Genomic DNA, 22,864 nt, shown 5'->3' with positions numbered 1-22,864 from the left:
GGGGGGGGGGGTGCTTTGTCCAAGCCGCTCACGTGTGAGGCAGCCATCTGTGCCTGGCACGGACGGTGAGGTGGGGGGTGGGATGCGTCTCTCTACCACTGCGGGTCTGCGTGCGCGGGTTCAGCGCGGACGGGCGAGGGGGTGGGGGGGCTCCATCTCCGCCTCCTCCAGACCCACCCTCCTCAGAGACTCGCTGTACTTCCTCCTCCCCAGGCTGACGATGTCCTGGATCTCCTCCGCCACGTCCCTCCGGCCGCTCTCCTCCATGGCCGCCACCAGCCGCGGCACCGCCCCCGCGCCCCCCGCCCTGCGCGCCCAGAGGAACAGCATGTCCAGCACCAGGGCCCCCAGGTCATCTCTGGGGAGAGAGGAGAGGGGAACACACACACGGGTGAGGGGAGGGGAGGGGTATCAAAGGATGGGCCTCGGAGGGAGCCACCCGTGACCAAGATGAGCTGGAAACAAGCATCGGATTACCGTGATTGATTTCAGATGTTGTTGTGGGGAGGGCGCCTGTAAGTGAGATCTTCCTCCTCCATGCTCAAGCATATTCCACCACGGAATAGCAATGGAGGCTGTATTTCCATGTCAGCATTAAGTTGAAAAACAGACACGCAACTACTCACAAGAAACTGCCCCATCATATGGTAAATGATAAATTGACTGCACTTATATAGCGCTTTTATCCAAAGCTCTTCACGATGCCCTCTCATTCACCCATTCACACACACATTCTCACACCAAAGGCGGCCAGCTGCCATGCAAGGCGCCAGCCTGCTCATTGGGAGCAATTTGGGGTTCAGTGTCTTGCTCAAGGGCACTTCCACATATGGGGACAGGAGGAGTCGGGATTCGAACTACGATTACTGGACGACCCGCTCTACCTCCTGAACCACAGCCCCCCCCAAATCAGCACGTATAACCCCAATATTCCCTAGTCTCCGTGTCCAGTGAGGCTGGTGAATATCTCCAGCGTGAGCGGATTCATCAGCAAACGTGAGGAGTGGAGGGATGGCCGGCTGAGCGTCCGTCTAATCTCCGGCGGCGTCCCAGATGGCTTCACTGACGTCTGACTGAGAGATTAAAAGCAATCAGAATTCTCCACCAGCTCCCTCCCTGCCTCCGACCGTCACATTACATCTCACTCACCCGAGAGGCCTTTGGTATCTTAATACGCACGGGCCCTCTCAGAGAGCAGCACACTCAGCCATAAACGCCCACCCACACAGGAACGGAGGCAATTTGCATCTAAATGAGCAGAATTAAACAGGGAGCTGCCAAAGCAGGCTAGTACTGTAAGAGTGTGCTGTAGACCGATCTTGGCCATCTATAATCGGTTTGGTTTCATTCATTTTTGATATTTCACTCAATGTCAATCAGGAGAGTGCCGGTAGTGGTCAGAGGGTTGACACCTGTGCAATCAGAGAAACTTAGAAGGTAAGCCACGCAATTAGAAATAGCAAGTCTCATGGCACTTTGAAATCATGCATCATCTATGACGAGCGTTCACATGCTGTGTAGCAGTCATAATGACCAGATACCTCAGTCCAGGGGTCGGAGAAAGGAGAGAGAGAGAGAAAGAGAGTGAGAGAAGAGGAAAGGAGAGAGTTTGTTAGTAAAGGTGTAGAGGTAAGAGGAAGTAGTAATCAGATTTATTTACACACATTTCATCTTTTTGCTCAAGGCTGACTTGACAACAGAAACCACAGTTCAGTGCTGGTGGCCTACTGTACCTACAGTACAGAGGACAGAAAAGGCTTTGTCACTCAACGGGCGTTGTGTACGTGTGTCGGAGCTTGTACGTGGTCCCCTCGTTCGCCCACCCACCTGTGTTTGAACTGGATGCGGTCCAGCTCCTGGTAGCTCATGCCCAGATTGATGCCGATGGCGCGCCAGTCCTGCCCGATCTGTAGGGAGACGGCCAGCAGGTTGGCCTCGGTCAGGTAGCCGCTCTCGGGGTCCCCCAGGTTGAGGGGAGGGTACTGGCGGTCCCCCACGCCAGCCTCCTCCGGACCCCCGCCCTGACGGATGAGAGAGGCAGCAGAGGCGGAGGAGGTAGTGAGCTGGGGGGAAGGTCCGATATTTACGGGGATGAGCTGACACAGATGGGTAAGTGGCTGACACAGATGGCAGGAAAAACGACGAGAACGCCCTTGAATATCTGATGGTGTGTACCATCTCCCTGGGTGACCTCCAGACATCAGTCGTAATGCCAGGACAGCCTTTATAAGCTACACGCAGGATTTCCACAAAGAAACGAAACGTTGACCTACATAAGTGGGAACGCTCAGCCAGGTTCTGCAAGGCTCACATTCCAGGATTGTCTGAGATTATTGTGTAATGTGTTCCATATCAAAGTGAGCATTATCCCAGGATCATTATTAGCAGAACCATGCTCTCTTTTCACTCACAGGAATTCTCAGCGGTAGCGTTGCCAGCCACTGGCTGTCACGCCCCTTCCTCTTCCTGGCCACTTCCTGTGGCAGGTCACTGGGAATCTCGCCTCGATAAAAAGACACCTGTGGAAGAGCGATAACAAGTCCGGAGACACAGACGTCTTTAGAGCACTCAAACGTTTCAAATGTCTTCTAATTTTGGTCCCAGAATCAGACACATGGATAATGAACAGTGGATAATGGATCATCTCAATCCCCCCTCGCCCGCCCACACACTCACTCACACGCACGCACGCAGGCGCGCGCACACACACACACACACACACACACACACACACACACACACACACACACACACAGCGCCACACTGAGACACTGTTTTGCACATCAGTCATTCCGTTTATGAATACAGTATGATCCCCCCAGTCTACCAGCATGACTAGCACACAGACTTCACGGTCTAGTTTTTGACCTATGGAATGGCCAGACGTTCTCCCTGAGTCAGGAGGGAAGAGGCATCTTCACCTGTAACTCACAGCCTTCCTTCCTCTTATCTGAGAGACTCGAGGGAGACCGGTCTGGAGAGTCAGGAGACCCACAACGATATTTTATCAATTTTTCTGGATTTTTTTGTTTGACTCATCTCCGGAACCCAGGCCTCCTCATCTTTCTCATTAACTCCGCCCCAGCGACAGTACAAGGTGTCCATTTGAAAAGTCGTTATTATTATTATCAGAGCCATGAGGTGACGTCTCATGGTGACGCGCTGCTTGACAAACCCCTCAACTCAGACAGAGGTCTCCGCTGTCTCCTACCTGCCCCCTCACTGGCCCGTCCTCCCCTGGCGTCGGACACACGTACACCTCTTTAAGATTCTTCAGATGGGAGTAGAAAACAAAAGACAGTCTTCCCTCCACACAATCTGGCCTGTCTGGAGAATTGGAGAGCAAGCATTTCATTAGTGCCAAGAGCCTGCTGTTACGTCTGTTATTTTGTACTGTTACAGCCCACTCCAGGGCGTTTAGCAGGAATACATCTCCAGAGAGAGTTTAGGGAAGGACGTCAGACCTGCGTTGACATCTAAGCCCCTTTCGAAGCCAGCGAAGAACTGCTCTCCCTCCAGGAGGTCACACAGGTCGGAAGGCTGGGGCCCATCGTACCTCTCTGAGAGAGACTGCACTCTGCTCTCCACCTGCGCCAACAACAAGCAGTTCAGCAACACATTACTTACAGGTTTACATTAACTAAATCGCTTACATGCACTTTGAAACAATACCCAGTTCAGTCATGAATCAGCAATGAATGTAGATACAGTACGAAGTTCAAAGCACACATCGTAGGGTGGATATATGCTGAAGAAAGATAGCAAAGATTGCAATACAGTCTGTTCTTGGTTGCTAACAAAGGTCATGCGGCTACCAGAGAGAGAGGGGCGGGGGGGGGGGGTCAAGGCAGAGAGCAAACTCACACTGTTAGCAGGCAAACACTGTAAGAGAACTTGTTTTGGGTCAGTCTTCTTCTGCAGGGCCAAGAACTGGACGCGGAACTGTTTTAGCTTTTGATAGACTCTCCTCACCATACCACTGACACAACGCTGAGTGGTGTAGTACAGCCAGTACCTATCACAGAGAAACAACACACACTGACACAACGCTGGGTGGTGTAGTACAGCCAGTACCTACCACAGAGAAACAACACACACAGTGGCGATTGCTCCAATACTGTATGCGGAGGTAAGCCTGGCATACCCATACCAAATCCAAATAAAACCAGATTTTTGCGCAAAGCAAGAACATTTGACTTTCAGACTGTTTTTGACTTAAATGCATCTTGTATTCTGCCATATCGCTTCATTTTCATTTGTGTTTACTGTTTTGGTAGTGCTCCGTCACCCCCTACAGGCCTCGTGAAAATAGTCAGCGAAAATAGTCCGCTGACAGCGGTCTTACTGGCTCGTCATTCACAACATTGTAGGCCAGCTAAAAGCCTTCTGGAAATGCCTGCTATAATATACAAAATAATGAATATTTTATTTAATTTTATTTGGAGAAACAGATGTCATTACTTAAGAAAGGATATTTTATGTAACATGAGAAGAAATGGTGGTCTGGAGGTACTGAGTTTTGAGACGCTAAATATAACTTTCAAAGTAGACTTGAAAGTAGACAAGGTTGACTAATTTGATTAAAGAAGAAGACAGCATCTGGAATACTTTCCCTAAATATATATTTAACTCAATCAGTGGTCTTAAATTTCTGTTAAAATGTGATTACAAAATTGAGAAGTTATCTGTAAAATTAGCAAATTTTCATAAACAAGCTCTGTTGGCCTGGAAATTGTTGTACAAACATAATTTTTCACCAAATAAATACTAAGTCTGGAACAACAAGAATATTCAATTTAAAAATAAATCTCTACTATAAAAAATGGGTTGAAAGGTATTGTTTTAGTCAAACAATTTATTCGGTAACACTTTACAATAAGGGTACATTAATAAGCATTAGTTCATGCATTATTAAGCATTAAGTAACAGTTAACTAATGTCTCTATTAACCATTTACTAATGTTATTTATGTTAACTAAGGTTAACTCACCTAACCCTAACCCTAACCTTAACTAAGGTATTAATTAACATTAGTAACCTAACCTAACCCCAAATAAGCATTAGTTAACAGTTAACTTAAGTTAAGTTAACCCTTATTGTAAAGTGTGACCACTTATTTAGGTTTCCAGTCACGCCAAAGGAGTACGCAATAGTTTTCGATGCTGTATCTAGGGGTGTGTTACAGCTTCTTAGAGGTTCAATAACTGAGGTCTCTGTGACTGATCTGATCAGCAGTGGTATATTCCTTGGAGAAACTGATATTACCAAGAATAAATGTTCTAATAAATATATCTGAAATCTCATTCTAACTGTAGCTGTGTCATCAGTAAGATCATATTGAACCTCGATGTATGGGGAAATAGACTGGAAGAAAATGTGGATAGTTGGAGATAAATTCTGTCTGAACAATAAAGTTAAAGAGGTCTCTTTTAAAATTATGCATCGAATATATCCAGCAAAGAAAACTTTAGAGCTATTTAAGATTGATATTGAATATTCTTGTACTTTTTGCGGGGTAGAAGATTAAACAATTTGTCATTTGTTTTATCATTGTACATATACTTTATGTTTTGGGCGGATGTATAGTACAAAACTACATCGGTAGAAAAACTGGAAATGTAATTCTTACTTACTTTTTGTTTTGTTTTAAAAACAAAAAAGAAAAAGACTTTGTTTATTTTGTACAACTGCTTTTAAAAGATTCACAAAAAGAAGTGGACGGACTCCAAACCCAACTTCGAACACTATATTCATGAACTGAAGCAATATGGAACTATTAAAGGTCTGTTTTGGACAAATTCCATATAGACTGAGTTTATAATTTTATTTACTTTATATTTGTATATTTTCAAATATAAATTTAATTTCAAAATGTTCATTGTTTCTTTTCTATATATCCCTGGCTGGAAACAGTTTTGTATGTATGTAAATTACTAATAAAGCATAAACATTGTTTTAAAAAAAACATTACGTCCAAATGAAAAATCAACCAATCAAATAAGCCCACACATACAAAACCACGAAAAATGTCATCAGTCGAAATGTAACCTAATCTGTGATTTAGCAAAATGCTTAAAAGTGGGCGTAGGGTATGCCTGCTCCCAGTGGCTTACATTGGAATTCCCATTGACATTTTAACATTGGGACGGTTTATCCAATCAAAACTAGTTATGATTGTCTCGCCATTCATCTGGCTGTCAATCACCCAAGGAGAGCCTGAGTACAGTGCAGCCATGGAGTACAGTCTGCTCCATGTGACTGTGACTCCAATCACAGTCACGTTAGCCACATTAGCTATCTATTTAGGTACTGGCAGCGATCAACATGGAAAACGGAGATCTAGAACATTTGTTGTGAAAAATTATTTTACAAAACTAGCGCCAGCTCAGATGATAGATTGCTGGGATGGTGGATTGGACTAATAAATCAGAGACGAGGCATTAAACTGTGTTTATTTGCAGGAAACCAATGTTTGAGTCCATGGCTGTGAAGTACACTTTCACTACTCTACTCACTACTCACTACTGATACGGCGCAAAAAACAACAACTGAGATAATAGTGAAATGCTAGCAGGTCCCAAACCTTTTTTTTTTTTATGTTCCAATTAACTTTGGGATCTTGTTGTTCAGTGTCGGGTTTATTATTTACATATCTCCACTGTTCTGCCTTCGGGAGGCTAAATAAATAGTTGCTGGTCATTTGTGTATGTTAGCAAGTTAGCTACCACCACTAACCTAAGCTAACTTAAAGCTCAATGAGATAACTTTTTATAGTTCAATATTCACCTTTACTTACTATTAGTTAATGAATTGGCCTTTGCAAGACCCTCAAAATCGTTTTCATGACATGAGACTGCATGAGGCCCTGTGAATTTATTATTTTTGAATTTCGGTGTACTGGCTAGTACACTGGCGGGAAATCTTGTGGTGGAAGTGACACGTTTTGCGTGTCACAATATCAGGAAGACAACAAACACTTTGCCCCATGAATTTATCTACAGGCACATAAAAGAAAGAAGACAGAAAGAAAGAAAAGTGGGCAGCAACCAAGGGGCCAGGCTGCAATTTACTTCCTGAAACATTTTGATCAGCGCCATCTTGCCGAATCGACCCCTTTTGACATGCGCAGTTGTGCTTTTCTCAGACTCCGCCGCGTTCACAAACAGTTTGCACCATGCAATTATTATTTGCATAATTTTTTTATTACTTAACAATGCTAATGCAGGGACATGCAATACAGCGGGGAGAGCGGTGAACGCGCATTAAAAATCCACATGAATGTGTAAACTTTGTGGACGAGGCCGGATCAACAAATCACGTGGTTAAAACATGAGAAAAACACTACTGCGCATGCCTGTGACGCGAGAAAACACAACCGCATGTCAAAAGGGGTCGGTGGCCCTGTTCAAAAAACGTCAACGTAGTCACCGCATCCAGTTCTATTAATACATCCATGGCAGCAACAGGCTTAGATAGACTGTTCCTTGTTCAGTTTCAGCAATTCAATATTTGATTCAGTATTTGAGTTAGGCTATTTTGTTTATTTGTGTAAGTATTTCTGTTAGTTATACATTATATTTCTTTATTATTTCAGAAACCACACACTCACTGTCTGTTTATGTAACATGTACAATATGACGCGAGGGGGCGGAGTCTTGCCACCACACCACTGTCCACGCCATAGACCCCACAAATCAGCCCTGAGAGGGCTAGAGAAACACGGTCTTCACCGGTGAGGGCAGGTGGGTAGCCCGGAGAGGGCTCCACTGCCCCTGACCCAATATGACGTGAGGGGGCGGAGTCTCGCCACCATGCCACGGACCCCACAACTCAGCCCTTAAGTGGGCTAGAGACACAGGGTCTTCACTGGTGGGGGCAGGTGGGTGGCCTGGAGAGAGGTACACTGTCCACGACCAGCTCTGACCCAAGGGGGCGGAGTCTCGCCATCACGCCACTATCCACGGCAAGATCCCACAACTCAGCCCCTGAGTGGACTAGAGACCCATGGTCTTCGCCAGTGGGTGCATGGAGATTGCCCAGAGGTCACTGTACTGCACTCAATCAGCTCTGACTGGAGTCTCTCCACCACGCCACTATCCATGCCATGAACTCCACAACTCAGCTCCTGAGCGGGCTAGAGACACACGGTTTTCACCAGTGGGTGTATGGAGATTGCCCAGAAGTAACTGCACTACACCCGAACCGCTCTGACGCGAGGGGTCGGAGTCTCACCACCACGCCACGGACCCCACGACCAATGGGCCTAGGATATAGACAATTAACTACCGGTGGAATGGTGGTGGAGCATCCATCGGGGACCCGCTGTAGGTCCGCTAGCCTTGTGTTATATTCCGCCGGAGGTCCACCAAGTCGTCCATCAGGGACCCGCTGTAGGTCCGCTAGCCTTGGGTTATCTGGGTTTATCCCTTTCCTTTGTCCAGAAACAGAAGTTGAACCAATTGCAGCAAAATAGCTAACGTTACAGGAATCATCAGTGTAACTGCTTTAGCAACTGACCGCTACCATTAATGTTATGGAAGCTGCTGCTAGATGTTGTGAGCTCATGAGCTAACTGGCTATCTCGCTCTTATTGTGCAGGATTAGCATTGGAAGCATTGGAACTGATGTGTCCAGGTGACAAGACCTATCTTAATTTATCAGACATCATTTCATGTCATTTCAATTCACAGTTATTTCAGTGCCATGACTAGCTTCCGTCCTACCAGTCCTGAACAGAAACAAGCAAGCCACGCACATAAGCCAGGCTGGACCTGGCCTGGTTATGATATGCTTTTCCAAGACGGAAAGCACAGGTTGTAATCTTACCAGTCTCAGTATGCTCTTCTGTGAAATGTAATCGCAATCCAAATATTTTTACTTTTGGCATGGCTTGGACATAAGCATTCCTCTGGCGCTTGTTTTCACTGTTCCCACCGAGGACTATGTGCCAGTAATGCCAAACAATTAAAAATATTCGGATTGCGATACATTTCACAGGAGAGCATACTGAGACTGGTAAGATTACACCCTGAGCTTCCCGTCTAGGAAAAGCACATTTATCATTTTCAGTTTTTCCAACGTATTTACTTCCATTGTAGCCCAGTGAGAGCCTGCATAAAAACTGCAGCTAGCTCAACACTGGAACGACAAGTGAACGGCAAGTGAATTATGGTCTCTATGTTTCAGGTTCATGGTAGACAGACCCCAAATAGGGCTTAATGTCCAAAATAGCACACTTACCCTTTAAGACAGAACAAAGTGGAGTCATTCTTTTGAATATGAGCGTTCCATGAAACAGTCTATGGGTGCTCACCAGGAGAAGTGTGTGACGTAGAAGATGGCGTAGAGGTGGGTGACGTAGAGAGAGACCTCCGACGTGATGTCAGACCAGGTGTGTGCGTCGGGGTCCCCGTGCAGCAGGTGGAGATGGGACATGTCCACAGCGTGGCCTGTGAGAGAGGCGGCAGTGTTGACAACGCGCTAACACAGCCTGCTCTGAACACGGGCAACACGCAAACGTCACGCCAAGCCCAGTACCTGTCAGCCCAGACGGCAGAGGGACCTGCACCTTGACCGGCTGGAGGAACTGCATGCTGGGATTCTGAGAGAGGCACAGCAGGGGGCTGACGCAGGCCTGGGGGTCCCCACACAACTCCTGGACTTCGGACACAGACACCTGCAACACCTACATGTGCAGCAGACAGGAAAAGGGGGTGGGGGTTAGAGTCTGTTCTCACTGGACAAAATATAAATCTAAGCAGGGAAAACGTGGTTCTCTGTCCTCTTTCCTGACATGCTCCCATGTTTCCCTAAACACCGTAGCAGTAACCTGACCCAGAGAAATACCTGTAAGGTGATGGTGCAGGTCTGCCTAGTGGAGTTGGGGGGGAAGTGCAGTTTGATCCCCGGGTCTGAGCTGGACACCAGCAGCGCCCCCTGAGGTGTGAGAGAGCAGCTGTCCCTCACCGGCCGGGACACGACCACGAACCAGGAGAACCGGCTCACTGAGCAGCAGGCCAGCTAGGAGACACACGCACCACAGACACAGTCTGTCTATTACAATAGGTACACAATCTGTCTATTACACAGGTAGATAATCTGCTATGACACAGGTAGACAATCTGTCTATTACACAGGTAGACAATCTGTCTGTGGCCACATTTACACTGCAGGTCTTGATGCCTAGATCTGATTTTTTTGCCCATATCCAATCTACCTATTATACATTGTAGACAATCTATCTACCGTATTACCCATTGTAGACCATCTTTACACAGGTAGACAATCTACTGTACCTATTACACAGGTAGACAATCTATCACAGAGGTAGACAATCTACCTATTTCACAGGTAGACACTCTACCTATTACACAGGTAGACTACCTATTTCACAGGTAGACAATCTATCTATTAGAGATAGAAAATCAACCTATGACAGAGGTAGACAATCTACCTATTAGACAGGTAGACAGCATACCTATTACACAGGCAGACACCTTGCTTATCAAGATGATTTATATACATTATTATTGATGATATGTACATTATTATTGATATTATCATACATGCAGTAAATACCCCAGTAAAGACGGCTGCTGTACAATGTTTACCAAAGATACAGTGTGTTTCTAGACATCTTTATCAGAGCTGCGTGGTGTCGTGGTGTGAGGGGAGCCATACCCTGGCGGGGCGTCCTCCAGGGCGACTGCTGTGGCTCTGACTCGCCCTCCTGGTCAGAGTGGCTAGCGTGGTCCAAGACTGAGCGTCAAACCTGCGCACCACCACCTCGCGACCTTTAACCCGATGGTACGGCACACACACCTCCACAGGCTGAGAAGGATGAGAACAGGAGATGCAGTCAGGCAACACTTCTCACAGCCAGAACGGACAGCCAACGAGAGACGTGGATGGCACCGCTACCGTAAAACAGTACTTTTAAAAATGTAATTCCGTGAGGCAGAAGTTCCAGCGGTCGGCTCAACAGGAAGTCGTGCTCGTCTAGCCACACCCACTTCCTGTCTGGCCTCTTGGCAGCCCAGCTCAGCCTCGCTGTCGTCGCCAGGCATCCTGGGGGGAACAGCAGCTCCCCGCCCCCCGGGAGGAACACATGACACCCAGCAGACGACACGCAGAAACTGAGGAGCACAGGAAGGGAGAGAGAACACACATGCTATGAACTACCAACTACAGATATGTAGGAACGAATGCTGACAGAAAACGACCCGGACGATGTACCTGTGTTGATCGAATCCAAGGTGCAATTCCGGAATGCTCGTTTCTGCGCGGTCTAGAAGGGAAGGCGTTAAATCAAGTCAGAATAGCAGGAACAGTTTGACAAGTCACTTTGCACTTTTTCACTATGCATTAAAACCCTATTTTTGTATCTTGGATGCCTCCTCATTTTTAACAGCGTGTGGGCCGTTCCTCATTTTGATGTTAAATCAAGTCAGTAAATGACGATGAGTCAAGATTCAAGGACAGCAGATTTTGTCCGTGCTGCTCACCGGGGGTGGGCGGGAGTGGGGGAGGGGTCGGCGGCCTTCCCAAGGGGTTGTTTCGCGCGTCCGTCCTCAGGAGAGGCATGGCGTCGAGACACCGCGGGAGAAGGCGCAGCTCGTTGCTGTGGACCACCAGCTCCCTGAGAGACAGGAGAGAACCTGGGAGACACAAGCGAGGGCAGACGTCAAAAGGCACGGCAAACGGAGGGGATGGAAGACCATTTTATGAGGGGTCAAGTGTCCGTACAGCTCCTGTGAACTAATCTTCGTGATGTCCCTTTGAATGTGGCTGTTGTAACAGTGCAATTTCCTCTCAGGGATTAATCAAGTCCACCCACCCACACACCTACCTACGTACCTACAGTACCTACCTACCTACCTTACTACCTATCTAAAGTACCTACCTACCTACCTAAAGTACCTGTACACACCTACCCAACTACCTAACTACCTACCTACCTACCTATCTACCTACCTATCTACCTACCTATCTACCTACCTACCTAAAGTGCCTACCTACCTACTTACCTACCTACTTACCTACCTACCTACCTAAAGTACATACCTACCTAAAGTACCTGTACCTACCTACCTAACCATCTACCTACCTACCTACCTACCTTAAGTTCCTACCTACCTATCTACCTACCTACCTAAAGTACCTGTACCTACCTACCTACCTAAAGTACCTGTACCTACCTACCTAACCACCTACCTACCTAAAGTACCTACCTACCTAAAGTACCTACACACCTACCTCCCTACCTTTCACACACTCTGCCCTCTTACCCATGGTCTCTGGCAGTCTCTTCAGCCTGTTGTGGGACAGCTCCAGTCTGACCAGCTCTTCCAGTGCTCCAATCTCCTCCGGCAGGCTCTGGAGGAGGTTGTAAGAGACGTCCAGGGTTCGCAGGGCCTTCAGCTGGCCCAGGCTCTCTGGGACCGAGACCAGCTGGTTCCCCAGGAGGGAGAGGTAGCTGAGCGACGAGGCCAGCCGGCCCACATCGGGGGGCAGGGACGAGAGACGGTTGTGAGAGAGGAGCAGGGTGGCGAGGAAGGGAAGCGTCAGCAGGCAGGGGGGGAGAAAGGAGAGGCGGTTGAAGGAGAGGTCCAGGTGTACGAGGAGGACCAGGGAGGAGGAGGAGGCCGGGAGAGCAGTGAGAAGGCCCGGGAGGGGGCTGCCGCAGGGGTCGTAGAAACAGTGCCCTGGGTAAAATGAGGGAACGAAAGATAAGGGGACAGAGAGAGAGAGAGAGAGAGAGAGATTGGAGACGAGCAGGAAGGGATGATTAATCAAAGAGGGAGAGAGAGAAAACACAGATCCATTACTACCAATCAGAACAATGTATCTTCTGCTTTTAAATGTGTCTGTTTTACTACCCCCGATCTGTTGCGAACTGTGCTTCGCTCCCATGTGTGCTACCGAGTGTGTATTATGGAGGTGACAATAAAACCTGATGATTCTGAACACACGTAGATCAGTCGATAAACCAATTGTAAAGGCATCACAGAGCCTAAAAACATCACTAGTCATTGAACAGCGACGCGCGGCTCAGTACCTCGGACGGCCAGAGAGCGGAGCTGGGTAAGGTGGGGCAGGACCTCCAGCGCTCGGTCAAGCCCCGGCCCGTCCTCCGAGCCCAACCTCAGGTACCGCAGCCCGGTCAGGCGACCCGGCACCGAGCCCCAGAGCACCGGCAGCATGGCCGCCCCGCCCCGGTAGACGTCCAGGGTCAGCCTGGTGTCGGTCAGTAGGGCCGAGAGCTCCGCAGAGGGGGGCAGGGGAGGGGTCGAAGAGGAGGCAGACAGCGAGGAAGGGGAGGAGGGGGAGAGAGTAGGGTCGACGGAGGGGGAGGAGGAGAGGGTTGAAATGGAGGGAGCCCAGGTGTCCATGAGGCTCGGGGGGCTGGCGGGAGAAAGGGAGTCAGGGTTCCCCTCGTCTTGGTCTCGCCCTCTCTGACAGAACATTGCTGGATCTTCTTCAGTGATTTCCATCTCCCACGGATACACTCTGATGCGTTTATTTTCCACACTGCTCTTCTCCTCGTTCGGTGGTTGTCCTGGAAGCTGTAGGTCCAACGCGGTCCTTGTCTGGTCACAGGGAGGGGCCGTCTCCGTCACCTCCCCCCCTCCTCCCGGTCCTGTCCTCGGTTCGCCATAACCTTCATCCTTCTGTCTCTCTCGCTCTTTGCCTGCTCTCCTCCTCTCCATGTCCCACAGGCGGCTCCTCTAATCAGGTCAGTCTTCTTCGCTCCAGGGGTGTGTCTGTGTGTGGAAGTGTCGAAGCAACAATCAAACACCTCTTCTCTCCGTCTCTGCATGGCTTTCTACTCAGACGTCAGATGTTTTCAGCGGGGACAGGCTGGGCTTGATGAGACATGTTGTTCCTGGCTGGGAGTACAACGACAAGCAAGTGTGAATTGCTAGCTAGATTTGATCATATCAACATGATAATACATAAAATGTTGGAACTTGGAATCAAAGACAACGGTATGTTAGCAGAGGTAAGTTAGTTAATGTTGAAGCATGGAGGACGACCAGATCCATGTTATAGCTAAGTTAAGTAAGCTAGCTAGCTAACATTAGCTAATGCTATCAGAAATGGTACTAGCTGCTATGGAGTTGACTAGCTGGCTATCATAACAACGTAGCTAAATATTAACTACTAAGCCACTCTACCTTCGATTTGAAATAATGTATTTTGTCAGTTTGTTTCCTTTCATCCCCAAATCGGTCCATTAATTGTCATCATCGTGATATGATACAAATGAATACTTTCTTCCTATCCACTGTTCACATCTGTTTTACACGACCCCGCGAAACATTCAATCCAGGGCGGGACATTAAGTCTTAAAGGCACAGTAACAACTTTTTTTTCTGAAAGTTCTTTGTGACAAGTAAGACTTCTTCAAATCATTCAGTTCATTATTCTGTCTCTATAGCTTCATGGTACAAGCCTTAGACACTCAGTTACTTTTGTTATGGATAACCAGATCTGTTGGAGCTCCATTCCACTTTGTCCTGGCTTAGCACACTGCTCCAACTTGTTTAGTAAAAGTTATTATAAGTTCATACTGTAGGCATACTTATTCTGACACTAGCTGAGTGGCCTTGTGGTTAGAGTGTTTGCTCTGAGACTGGGAGGTTGGGGGTTCTATCTCTGGCTGAGTCATACCAAAGACTATAAAAATGTTACCCGATGCCTTGCTTGGCACTCAGCACCAAGGGTTTGATTGGGAGTAAATCCCTGTGACATACTAGCATCATGTCCCGGGGGTGTACTTGTACATCAAGCTGCCTCACGCTAAGGAATCAGGAGATAGACTCATGCCCTATGGGCTAGACTCAAGAACCATTAGTTCTCAAGGCTACTTACTTACTTACTTACTGACTTAGGCCTATACTTATTCTGAAAGTACAGATAGCATTGAAGGCTTTGGCACCCTTATCTCCTTCAACAAAACACAGCATGCATGGAAGGAAAGAGGCTTGTCTTCGTATAGCAATTATGTCAGAGTTTGGGGTATGAAAGCAAGCTGACAAGCACATTTCAACCTTCGTGAAAGTGTCTGAACCCATATGTAACACTTGAGTCTTACATCTTGCTAATTAATTAATTTTCTTTTTATGTCTATCAGCCTAGGTACCACTCTCTAAGCCGGTGAAATTAATCTCTCAGCTTTACTGGGATGTTGGAAAAAGTGGAACACAGTGAAGGTTATATTGGAATTTCAGTATTTTCAATTCCTAAATCAATACCCTTTAAGGCAGGAAAACAGATAGAAGGAATTATCTTGGATTTAGATAGAAAATATGACGTGTTTCTGGCCAATATTGATAACTGTCCAGTTTTTGTCCCTGCAAGGAGAACCTTTACCTGAAAAGCAATACTCTTATCTTAGACCTGCATATGGGTCTACAAACACAGCAGAATTAGGCTACCATCCAACCAGACAAGCTTGCTCGTCTGTCTTGTTTTACATGCACATTTCCTCTGTTTTATCATATCATGTAAATAAATTATGTCACTTAAAATTAAATTTTAATATTAACTCAGGGTTACATATTTCAGGTCAGTGGGTTTTTGCATTGGGGGTCACTTTGCATGATAATAACTGGAGTGGTTGTTGAGAAATTGTTGTCACTGTGGTTTCACAATAGGAAATCCTCTTGCGAGACTTAAAACAGCCTTGGAATTATGCTGTTAGCTGCAACATTCTGTGAAGGGGAGAAAATGTTCCTGAACAAGCCCCTCTGGGATTAAAGGCAAGTGTTATTGCTTCTGTGGTATGTCTGTGGAGCTGTTTCAATGCCATATATATATATATATATATGTATATATGTTGAAATACAAGTACTCTACAGTAGCCTATCTTACTTTGCCACTAAACATTGCCACTATTCCACACCATGAAATATACTGTTATGCAACAAATACATGAAACTGCAATTCTGAAAATTGAATTACACATTGGCTTCCAGTTGACCCTCAAAGAACCAGTAGGCTACTGCACCTTACATTTAGTACACTACCGTGTTGAATTGAAAACAGCTCTCTTTACTCTGAAGGGGATAGGCAAAGTGTTATTAATGATCTACCTATACACCCTCACCCAAGACAAACACAACACGAACACAAGGAACGCGTGCATAAACATGACCGTAGCCTCTCACATATTAGTTTCCAACAACATTTTGAACATTTGAACAATTTCACTTTTGTTGACAATTCAGTTCATCTTGGGCCTCTGATGGGTTTAAAAGTCCAACGTGCTGATATTTGTATGTTCAAGACATGATGTGACATTAAAGCCCTTCTAAGAAATCAAAACATTTTCATCTAGGGACACGCGGAGGTTATTCACGAGGTCACTGAGAAAACATCCATTGATAGGACGGGTGTTTTAGCGAGGAAGATTATGATTGGACGAGTGGATTTTACGTCGCGCCCCTGGGAACGTCCCCTACTCCCTACATGGGTAAACATGTTATGGCATGGCACGCCAGTGAATGACAGCAGGGTAGCCAGCGAACATCCACTCCACTTAAATACTGGGCTTGACAACAGGCCTACAGATGACTTTCACTATTTTGGACTATCAGTTTGGTCAACAGTATACATTGCCTTCAGACAACCATCAAGTTTTACCAGCGAAAATTGTCGACAGCCTCCACTACAGCAAGCTAGCTCCCTAGCTCCAACGTGGACACAGGCAACACATGAACTGCAAGTGGACTCCGAGCAAAACATTCAGGACATAATATATGACTGTTACATTAATAAGTGCAGAACTTCCAGTTGAGAAGCTTTGTGCGCTTATTTCCCGTCAGAGTCGACTGTTGTTGTTGCACAACAATGTTTCCCCTAGACGCGCCGTGGAACATCTCATTCGCAGGCTGCGGCTTCTTGGGCATCTATCACGTCGGCGTGGCTAGCTGTCTGATGGAACACGCTCCTTTCCTCGTGGCAAATGCGAGACACATCTATGGGGCGTCCGCCGGGGCACTGACCGCCACCTGTCTGGTCACTGGAGCCTGTTTAGGTACGCGGCACTTACATAACATCTTTAAGCAGTTATTTCATTGTTGTCTTGCAGTATGCCCTGTGTGGTGGGTTTGTTGTTGTCGCTGTTGTTGACTGCTATGTAAACCAGATTGATCTTATTTGAACCTTATCAAAACGGATTAATTCCTCCAGTTCACAACTGTTTTGTTCGCTCAGGTGAAGCAGGAGCCAGCACCATCGATGTCGCAAAAGAGGCCAGGAAGCGTTTCCTGGGGCCGATGCATCCGTCTTTCAACCTGGTAAAGATCATGCGCACCATGATGTACCGCTCGCTGCCCGCCGACTCGCACCTACGTGCCACGGGGCGCCTGGGCATCTCCCTCACCAGGGTGACGGACGGAGAGAACGTCCTGGTCTCCCAGTTCAACACCAAGGAGGAGCTAGTGCAGGTGAGGGGTTCACAAGCAGCCAACCACGTTCACAACAGACTCGTTGACAAATTAAGTTCCCGGTTCTATAAGTCTTAACTCAACACATGTGGCATGTCTTTGGATTCAAGGCTTGCATATGCAGTGCCTTCGTCCCTGTGTACTGTGGCCTCATCCCCCCTACACTGCAGGGTGTGGTGAGTAGAACCAGCTTCTGTCTGTTCAGCATGTGTACTGGGAACCAACATACTATCTGTTAAGCATTTGTACTGTGAACCAACATACCTTAGAAGCCTTGAAAATATACATTTCCGCCAGCTGTGGGCTGTTAAAGGAGTAGTAAAGTGAACTTATGATCATATACAATGGTTCAGATCAAAAAGTTGACAAAACAAGCACTTTTTGAGAAAGTCTGATAATTGCTCAGCAATTATCAGACTTTCTCAAAAGTGCTAGTTATGTCAACGTCTTGATCTGAACCATTGTATATGATCATAAGTAACCTTAAAACAGGGCTAAACATGCATTTTCCCTTTACTACTCCTTTAAGCATTTGTACTGTGAACCAAAATACTGTAGAAGCCTTTAAAATATATATTTCCGCCAGCTGTGGGCTGTTAAAGACTTGCCTATACAGTATTTTCAAAAAACTGAAAGATCATTTTGAGAGCAGTCCATAATGGAACAGAGACTGACAATGTTGGCAATACTCCTTTGCAATGTTTCTATTTGTGGAAATGCTCTTTTCATGGTATGAGCTGACACTCATGTTGACAGACACATAAATTTGTGATGAAGCGACTGCACTCCTTCACAAGACTGACTCAATTCCTATTGAACAAGCTCGACCTTTCACCTGGTTCCCTGTCCTTTGCTTGTGTTGTTTTTGTTGTGTTGATCTTGGCATCGTGCTTTCCATGTCCCTCCCTTAATAGATCCCTCCGTCTCTCAGGAATGTGTTTGCTTAACACTCAAATAGTCACAACACACATTTTTGCCACTTCATGACATCATTTGTAAATGAAAGTGAGCAAACTTGATATGATGTTCGGAGTCCAATTAAAGTTATCCAGTGGTATATTATACCAGTACTGAAATGGGGGTCGCCCAAAAATGTATGGACCATCCCTCAGTTTGACAAATTTGTTTTATAGGAACTATTATTGAGCAATGCCAAATCTGTCATGCTCACTCTATTGTGGCAGTGCCAAATACAACTGTGTTGGCCAGGGTATCAAGGTTGTTCTATTCTCTCCTGCCTTTTCAGTGGCTGTGGACCTGGTGTCTCGACAATCTTCTAGATTATCATCTCACAGACATGCCCATCAGCTTCAGCTGTTTAGAATTAGAATCGACCTACAACAAATTGAAATAGGATTCATTTTCAGCGGTATGTAGATGGAGGGATATCCAATAACCTGCCCCAGTACGAGCTGAAGAACACCATCACCGTGTCACCCTTCTCCGGAGAGAGTGACATCTGTCCCAGAGACACCTCCACCAACCTGCACGAGTTCCGCTTCACCAACACCAGCATCCAGTTCACCCTCACTAACCTGTACAGAGTGTCCAGGGCACTCTTCCCTCCAGACCCAGTGGTAGGTCACAGGCACACCGGGTACACACACACACACACACACTCTCTCTCTCTCTCTCTCTCTCTCTCTCTCTCTCTCTCACTCACTCACTCTCACTCACTCACTCACTCACTCACTCACTCACTCACTCACTCACTCACTCACTCACTCACTCACTCACTCACTCACTCACTCACTCACTCACTCACTCACTCACTCACTCACTCACTCACATATATGAATGTACTCTATGAATGTGACTGTTTAAAGTTAAGTGTGTGTGTGTGTGTGTATCTGTGCAGGTCATGAAGTCCATGTGCAAACAGGGATATAGAGATGCTCTTCACTTTCTGAAGAAAAACGGTATGACGCAGTGTCTTTTTCCTCATCCATGTCTAAGGCTTAATCGATGCTTTGTAAGACAAGTGTAGTACTGCTACGCAGAAACGGCGGCAATTGGACACTTTTTTTTAATGTCTGATTAGGGTGTCACTACTAGTCTCGGATAACCAGACCTACCTCCACCCTTTGTTTACGCTATGCCAGGGCTGGAGAAGGGTCTGGCTGCACTCATTACCAATCGGGGGATAGGGGGGAAATTTCTTTAAACCAATCACAATCGTCTTGAGCGGAGCGGTTGATAGGTAGTTGTTGTTTCATGTAGTCTGGATTGAATCTGATTGTTTATTGTTAACTGTTTATTTGGATCCCCGTTAGTTGTTACCAAGGCAACAGCTACCCTCCCTGGGGTCCATATTCAGACCTGCAAACTTGTCACCTTTTGGCTACAGTCAGTTTTTTATGTTAACCATGGTAGTTTCAGTGAATCTAGAGTGTTTTAGTTTTTTATGTCGTCCCCTTTTTCACTACTCCAGAGTTTGCAGGTCTGATATTACATTCAACAGTGGAATTACGGCAAGGTTGGAAAAAAGACACTAGATACAGATTAGTAGCATAAAAAAGAGGAAGAATAGGGCTATATACATCCATATGTACAGCATGTGTGCAGTATAGAATAGAATAAAACATGTATGTACATGCATACATCCAGTCCATATAAATATATACTGTATGTCTGAGTACACACATACATGCATACATACATACATACATACACACACACGCGCGCGCGCACCTCCACAACACTCGGAACACTCAGGCATTGTTATACAGTCTGATGGCCGCCGGCACAAAGGAACGTCTGAACTGCTCCATATTCACCTGGGTGGGATGAGCCTGTGGCTGAAAGTGCTCCTCATCTGCCACAGCTCGTCATAGGGGGGGGGGGGGGGTGTCTGGAATAGACTTCAGTTTGTCCCTCATCCTCCTCTCCACCAGTCTCCAGTCTCTTGTTGCCCCACAACAGAGCCGAGCCTCCTTGCCAGTTTGTTTGACTCCCCAGACTTGAAGCTGCCTCCCCAGCAGGCGACGGCAAAGAACAGTGTGCTGGCTACCACAGACTGGTAGAACATCCACAGTAGCCTGCTACACACATCGAAGGACCTGAGCCTCCTAATGAAGAACAGTCTGCTCTGTCCTTTCCTATAGAGGGCCTCAGTGTTGTCAGTCCAGTCCAGTTTGTTGTCCAGGTGCACTCCCAGGAGATTGTATGAGTCCCCCATCTCAACTTCCTCCCCCTGGATGGTGAAGGGGGTTGCTTCTTGCTCCTTCTGAAGTCCACCACCAGTTCTATTGGGCCGGGAATCAGGTCCGTCGCCACTGATTGGCCAGTAATAAACAAATGACGAAGCTTATCCCCAAAACCTACATCCGTTGAGTCAGACTAGGGTGTCGCAGGCCTCTCCTACACCTACTGAGTTTTGTGTTGTCCTCCTGAATGGGGGAGGGGGTGGTTGTAGTAGGAATTAATATAGGGTTAATTAATGATTAATCAGAGACAGCGTGCTTGTGTTTTCAGGACTACTGAATTACCAAGGACCTCACAGAGCTCTGCAGGGCTGTGAGGAGGAGGAGGTAGACGACGGTGAGGATAATGACGATGGTGATGATGAAGGAGGGGAGAAGCCACATGCAGAGGTCGGAGCCAGTGAGGAGGGTGGAGAGGTGGTTGTCCACTCAGATTCCAGTATAGAAGATCATTTCTTTGAACACCTGTCGCCCAGACTACACAGAGGTACGACAAAAAGAACACCCGCAGCCTCTAAAAAAACCCTCTAAAATCATCTGCTGGTGGAATAATATTTTGAGTGAGCGCCCTCTTTGTCTCCCCCTGCAGCTCTGGTCAAGGCGTGCATGGAGAAGAGGAGCTACGTTCAGTCTCTACGCAACCTGCTGCCCGTCAGGATGGCCTCTGCTATGATGCTGCCATACACCCTTCCCCTGGAGTCGGCTCTGTCCATGGCCGTCAGGTAGGACAGACTGGGTGCTGGCTTCGCTTTGGGCTGCTCCTGGAAAGCTGTGTAGAGTCATAACGTGTCCCTTTGAGGTCACGGAACAGCAGAATAAAGTTGCAGACTTAGACTTAGATGGTGTGCCGTGGCGTGGCGGGGTAGAGTGATAACTATTTGGGTGTGCATCTGAATGGATGTGGTGACTAATGGTGTCCTGTCCTGTCCCGTTCGCCAGGCTCTTGGAGTGGATGTTGGGTAGCTGGGTGTTGGTGTTGAGTAGCTGGGTGTTGAGTAGCTGAGTGTTGAGTACATGGGTGACTAAAGGCATCCTGTCCCGTTCGCCAGGCTCTTGGCGTGGATGTTGAGTAGCTGGGTGTTGAGTAGATGGGTGACTAAAGGCGTCCTGTCCCGTTCACCAGGCTCTTGGAGTGGATGCCGGACGTGCAGGACGATGTGGCCTGGATCCAAGAGCAGACGGTCAAGATGCTGCAGTGCATTCTGCGTCACGCCTCCAAAAGTGTCTCTCGGCACATATCTGCCAGGTGAGAGACCACACACAGACACACACACACACAAACACACTCCCTAACGTACTCCCCCTATCCTAGTGTGAGGGCTCTCTCCGGCTAAGCGTCTCTAAGCGCATGGTTGTATTGACCTCAGGTTTTCTTACCAACTGGAGCTGAGCCACTGCCAGTCCCTCTCTGCACCAATCAGCTGGGTGAGTGGGGGCGGGTCCCTGGTCCTGGACGCCATGACGCGCCTGGACCAGTACCAGAAGCAGCTGCTGCCCGGCGTGTTCTGGATCAACATGGACCTGCGGGGCTCCTTTTGCACCGGGCCGGACCGAGGCCCCCGTCTGCCCGCATGCTGCCTGGAGGAGGAGGGCCTGGCCACGCACCAGCCTCCAGCCCTGCACCAGCCTCCAGCCCCGCACCAGCCTCCAGCCCCGCACCAGCCTCCAGCCCTGCACCAGCCTCCAGCCCCGCACCAGCCTCCAGCCCCACACCAGCCTCCAGCCCCGCTGGGGGTCGTCTTCAGCAGCTCATAGGAGGAGGAGACCACGGGACGCCACAGCAAGGAGAGCCTGAAACAAAGCCGGGGCACTTCACAGGATACATTTCATCACATTACAGTCATTTAGCAGACACTTTTATCCAAAGCGACTTACAATAATTGCATTTAACGTAGGAAGTCAGTATACAGTATTACTACTCGGCAGAACTCACAAGTGCATCTCCTTTCTAAACAGGTGACTAAGAGCATAATTTAGTGCTAAAGGCAAAGTGCATGAGTAGCAAACTAAAAATACAATAGTTTCTTCAAAGGGAGGATCCTGGTAGTACTTCTTGATACAGCATCAGCTTCACCTACATTCATATAATACATATGCCGATTTTCAAGTGGCCATTGAGATGGCATCCCCTCTTAAATGAGGCTCTGAACAGGTCTGAGGATGAGAGAGGTTCTTAGGATTAACTTTACATTAACCGTTACAGTTCCT

General features: G+C 47.3%; 2 protein-coding genes across 2 annotated transcripts; one reads left to right on the top strand and one right to left on the bottom strand.

Moving 5' to 3' along the window:
- Positions 1-2: 2 nt before the first annotated feature.
- On the bottom strand, positions 3-14,314 carry pidd1 (p53-induced death domain protein 1). Its single transcript, XM_084452857.1, has 16 exons — positions 14,178-14,314; positions 13,058-13,889; positions 12,288-12,704; positions 11,505-11,657; positions 11,236-11,287; positions 10,934-11,135; positions 10,681-10,830; positions 9,847-10,020; positions 9,538-9,685; positions 9,314-9,449; positions 3,865-4,015; positions 3,465-3,588; positions 3,212-3,327; positions 2,412-2,519; positions 1,828-2,021; positions 3-358 (listed from the first exon to the last, which is right to left on the bottom strand). Exons 2-16 carry the CDS (start codon positions 13,707-13,709, stop codon positions 121-123), a joined length of 3,015 nt encoding a protein of 1,004 aa, XP_084308983.1. The 5' UTR covers positions 13,710-13,889; positions 14,178-14,314; the 3' UTR covers positions 3-120.
- Positions 14,315-16,275: 1,961 nt separating this feature from the next.
- On the top strand, positions 16,276-22,420 carry pnpla2 (patatin-like phospholipase domain containing 2). The gene is made up of 9 exons (XM_084453081.1): positions 16,276-17,041; positions 17,221-17,453; positions 17,564-17,629; positions 18,821-19,030; positions 19,312-19,372; positions 20,928-21,143; positions 21,246-21,378; positions 21,780-21,902; positions 22,024-22,420. The coding sequence occupies exons 1-9, from the start codon at positions 16,855-16,857 to the stop codon at positions 22,409-22,411; spliced, it is 1,617 nt and encodes a 538-aa protein (XP_084309207.1). The 5' UTR covers positions 16,276-16,854; the 3' UTR covers positions 22,412-22,420.
- Positions 22,421-22,864: the final 444 nt, after the last annotated feature.

This window comes from Borostomias antarcticus (genome assembly GCF_949987555.1).
Source record: "Borostomias antarcticus genome assembly, chromosome: 18".
Taxonomy (NCBI): domain Eukaryota; kingdom Metazoa; phylum Chordata; class Actinopteri; order Stomiiformes; family Stomiidae; genus Borostomias; species Borostomias antarcticus.
This window is presented reverse-complemented; position numbering and strand designations above follow the sequence as displayed.

Excerpts from the sequence above, each read along its gene's own strand:
- pidd1 (XM_084452857.1), bottom strand. The coding sequence starts at position 13,709 with ATGGAGAGGAGGAGAGCAGGCAAAGAGCGAGAGAGACAGAAGGATGAA. Across the intron at positions 10,831-10,933 it reads ACGGAATTACATTTTTAAAA|CCTGTGGAGGTGTGTGTGCC; the intron begins GTACTGTTTTAC and ends CATCCTTCTCAG. Across the intron at positions 2,022-2,411 it reads CGCTACCGCTGAGAATTCCT|GGCGGGGGTCCGGAGGAGGC; the intron begins GTGAGTGAAAAG and ends CTCATCCGTCAG.
- pnpla2 (XM_084453081.1), top strand. The coding sequence starts at position 16,855 with ATGTTTCCCCTAGACGCGCCGTGGAACATCTCATTCGCAGGCTGCGGC. Across the intron at positions 21,144-21,245 it reads GTCGCCCAGACTACACAGAG|CTCTGGTCAAGGCGTGCATG; the intron begins GTACGACAAAAA and ends CTCCCCCTGCAG. Across the intron at positions 21,903-22,023 it reads TCTCGGCACATATCTGCCAG|GTTTTCTTACCAACTGGAGC; the intron begins GTGAGAGACCAC and ends TATTGACCTCAG.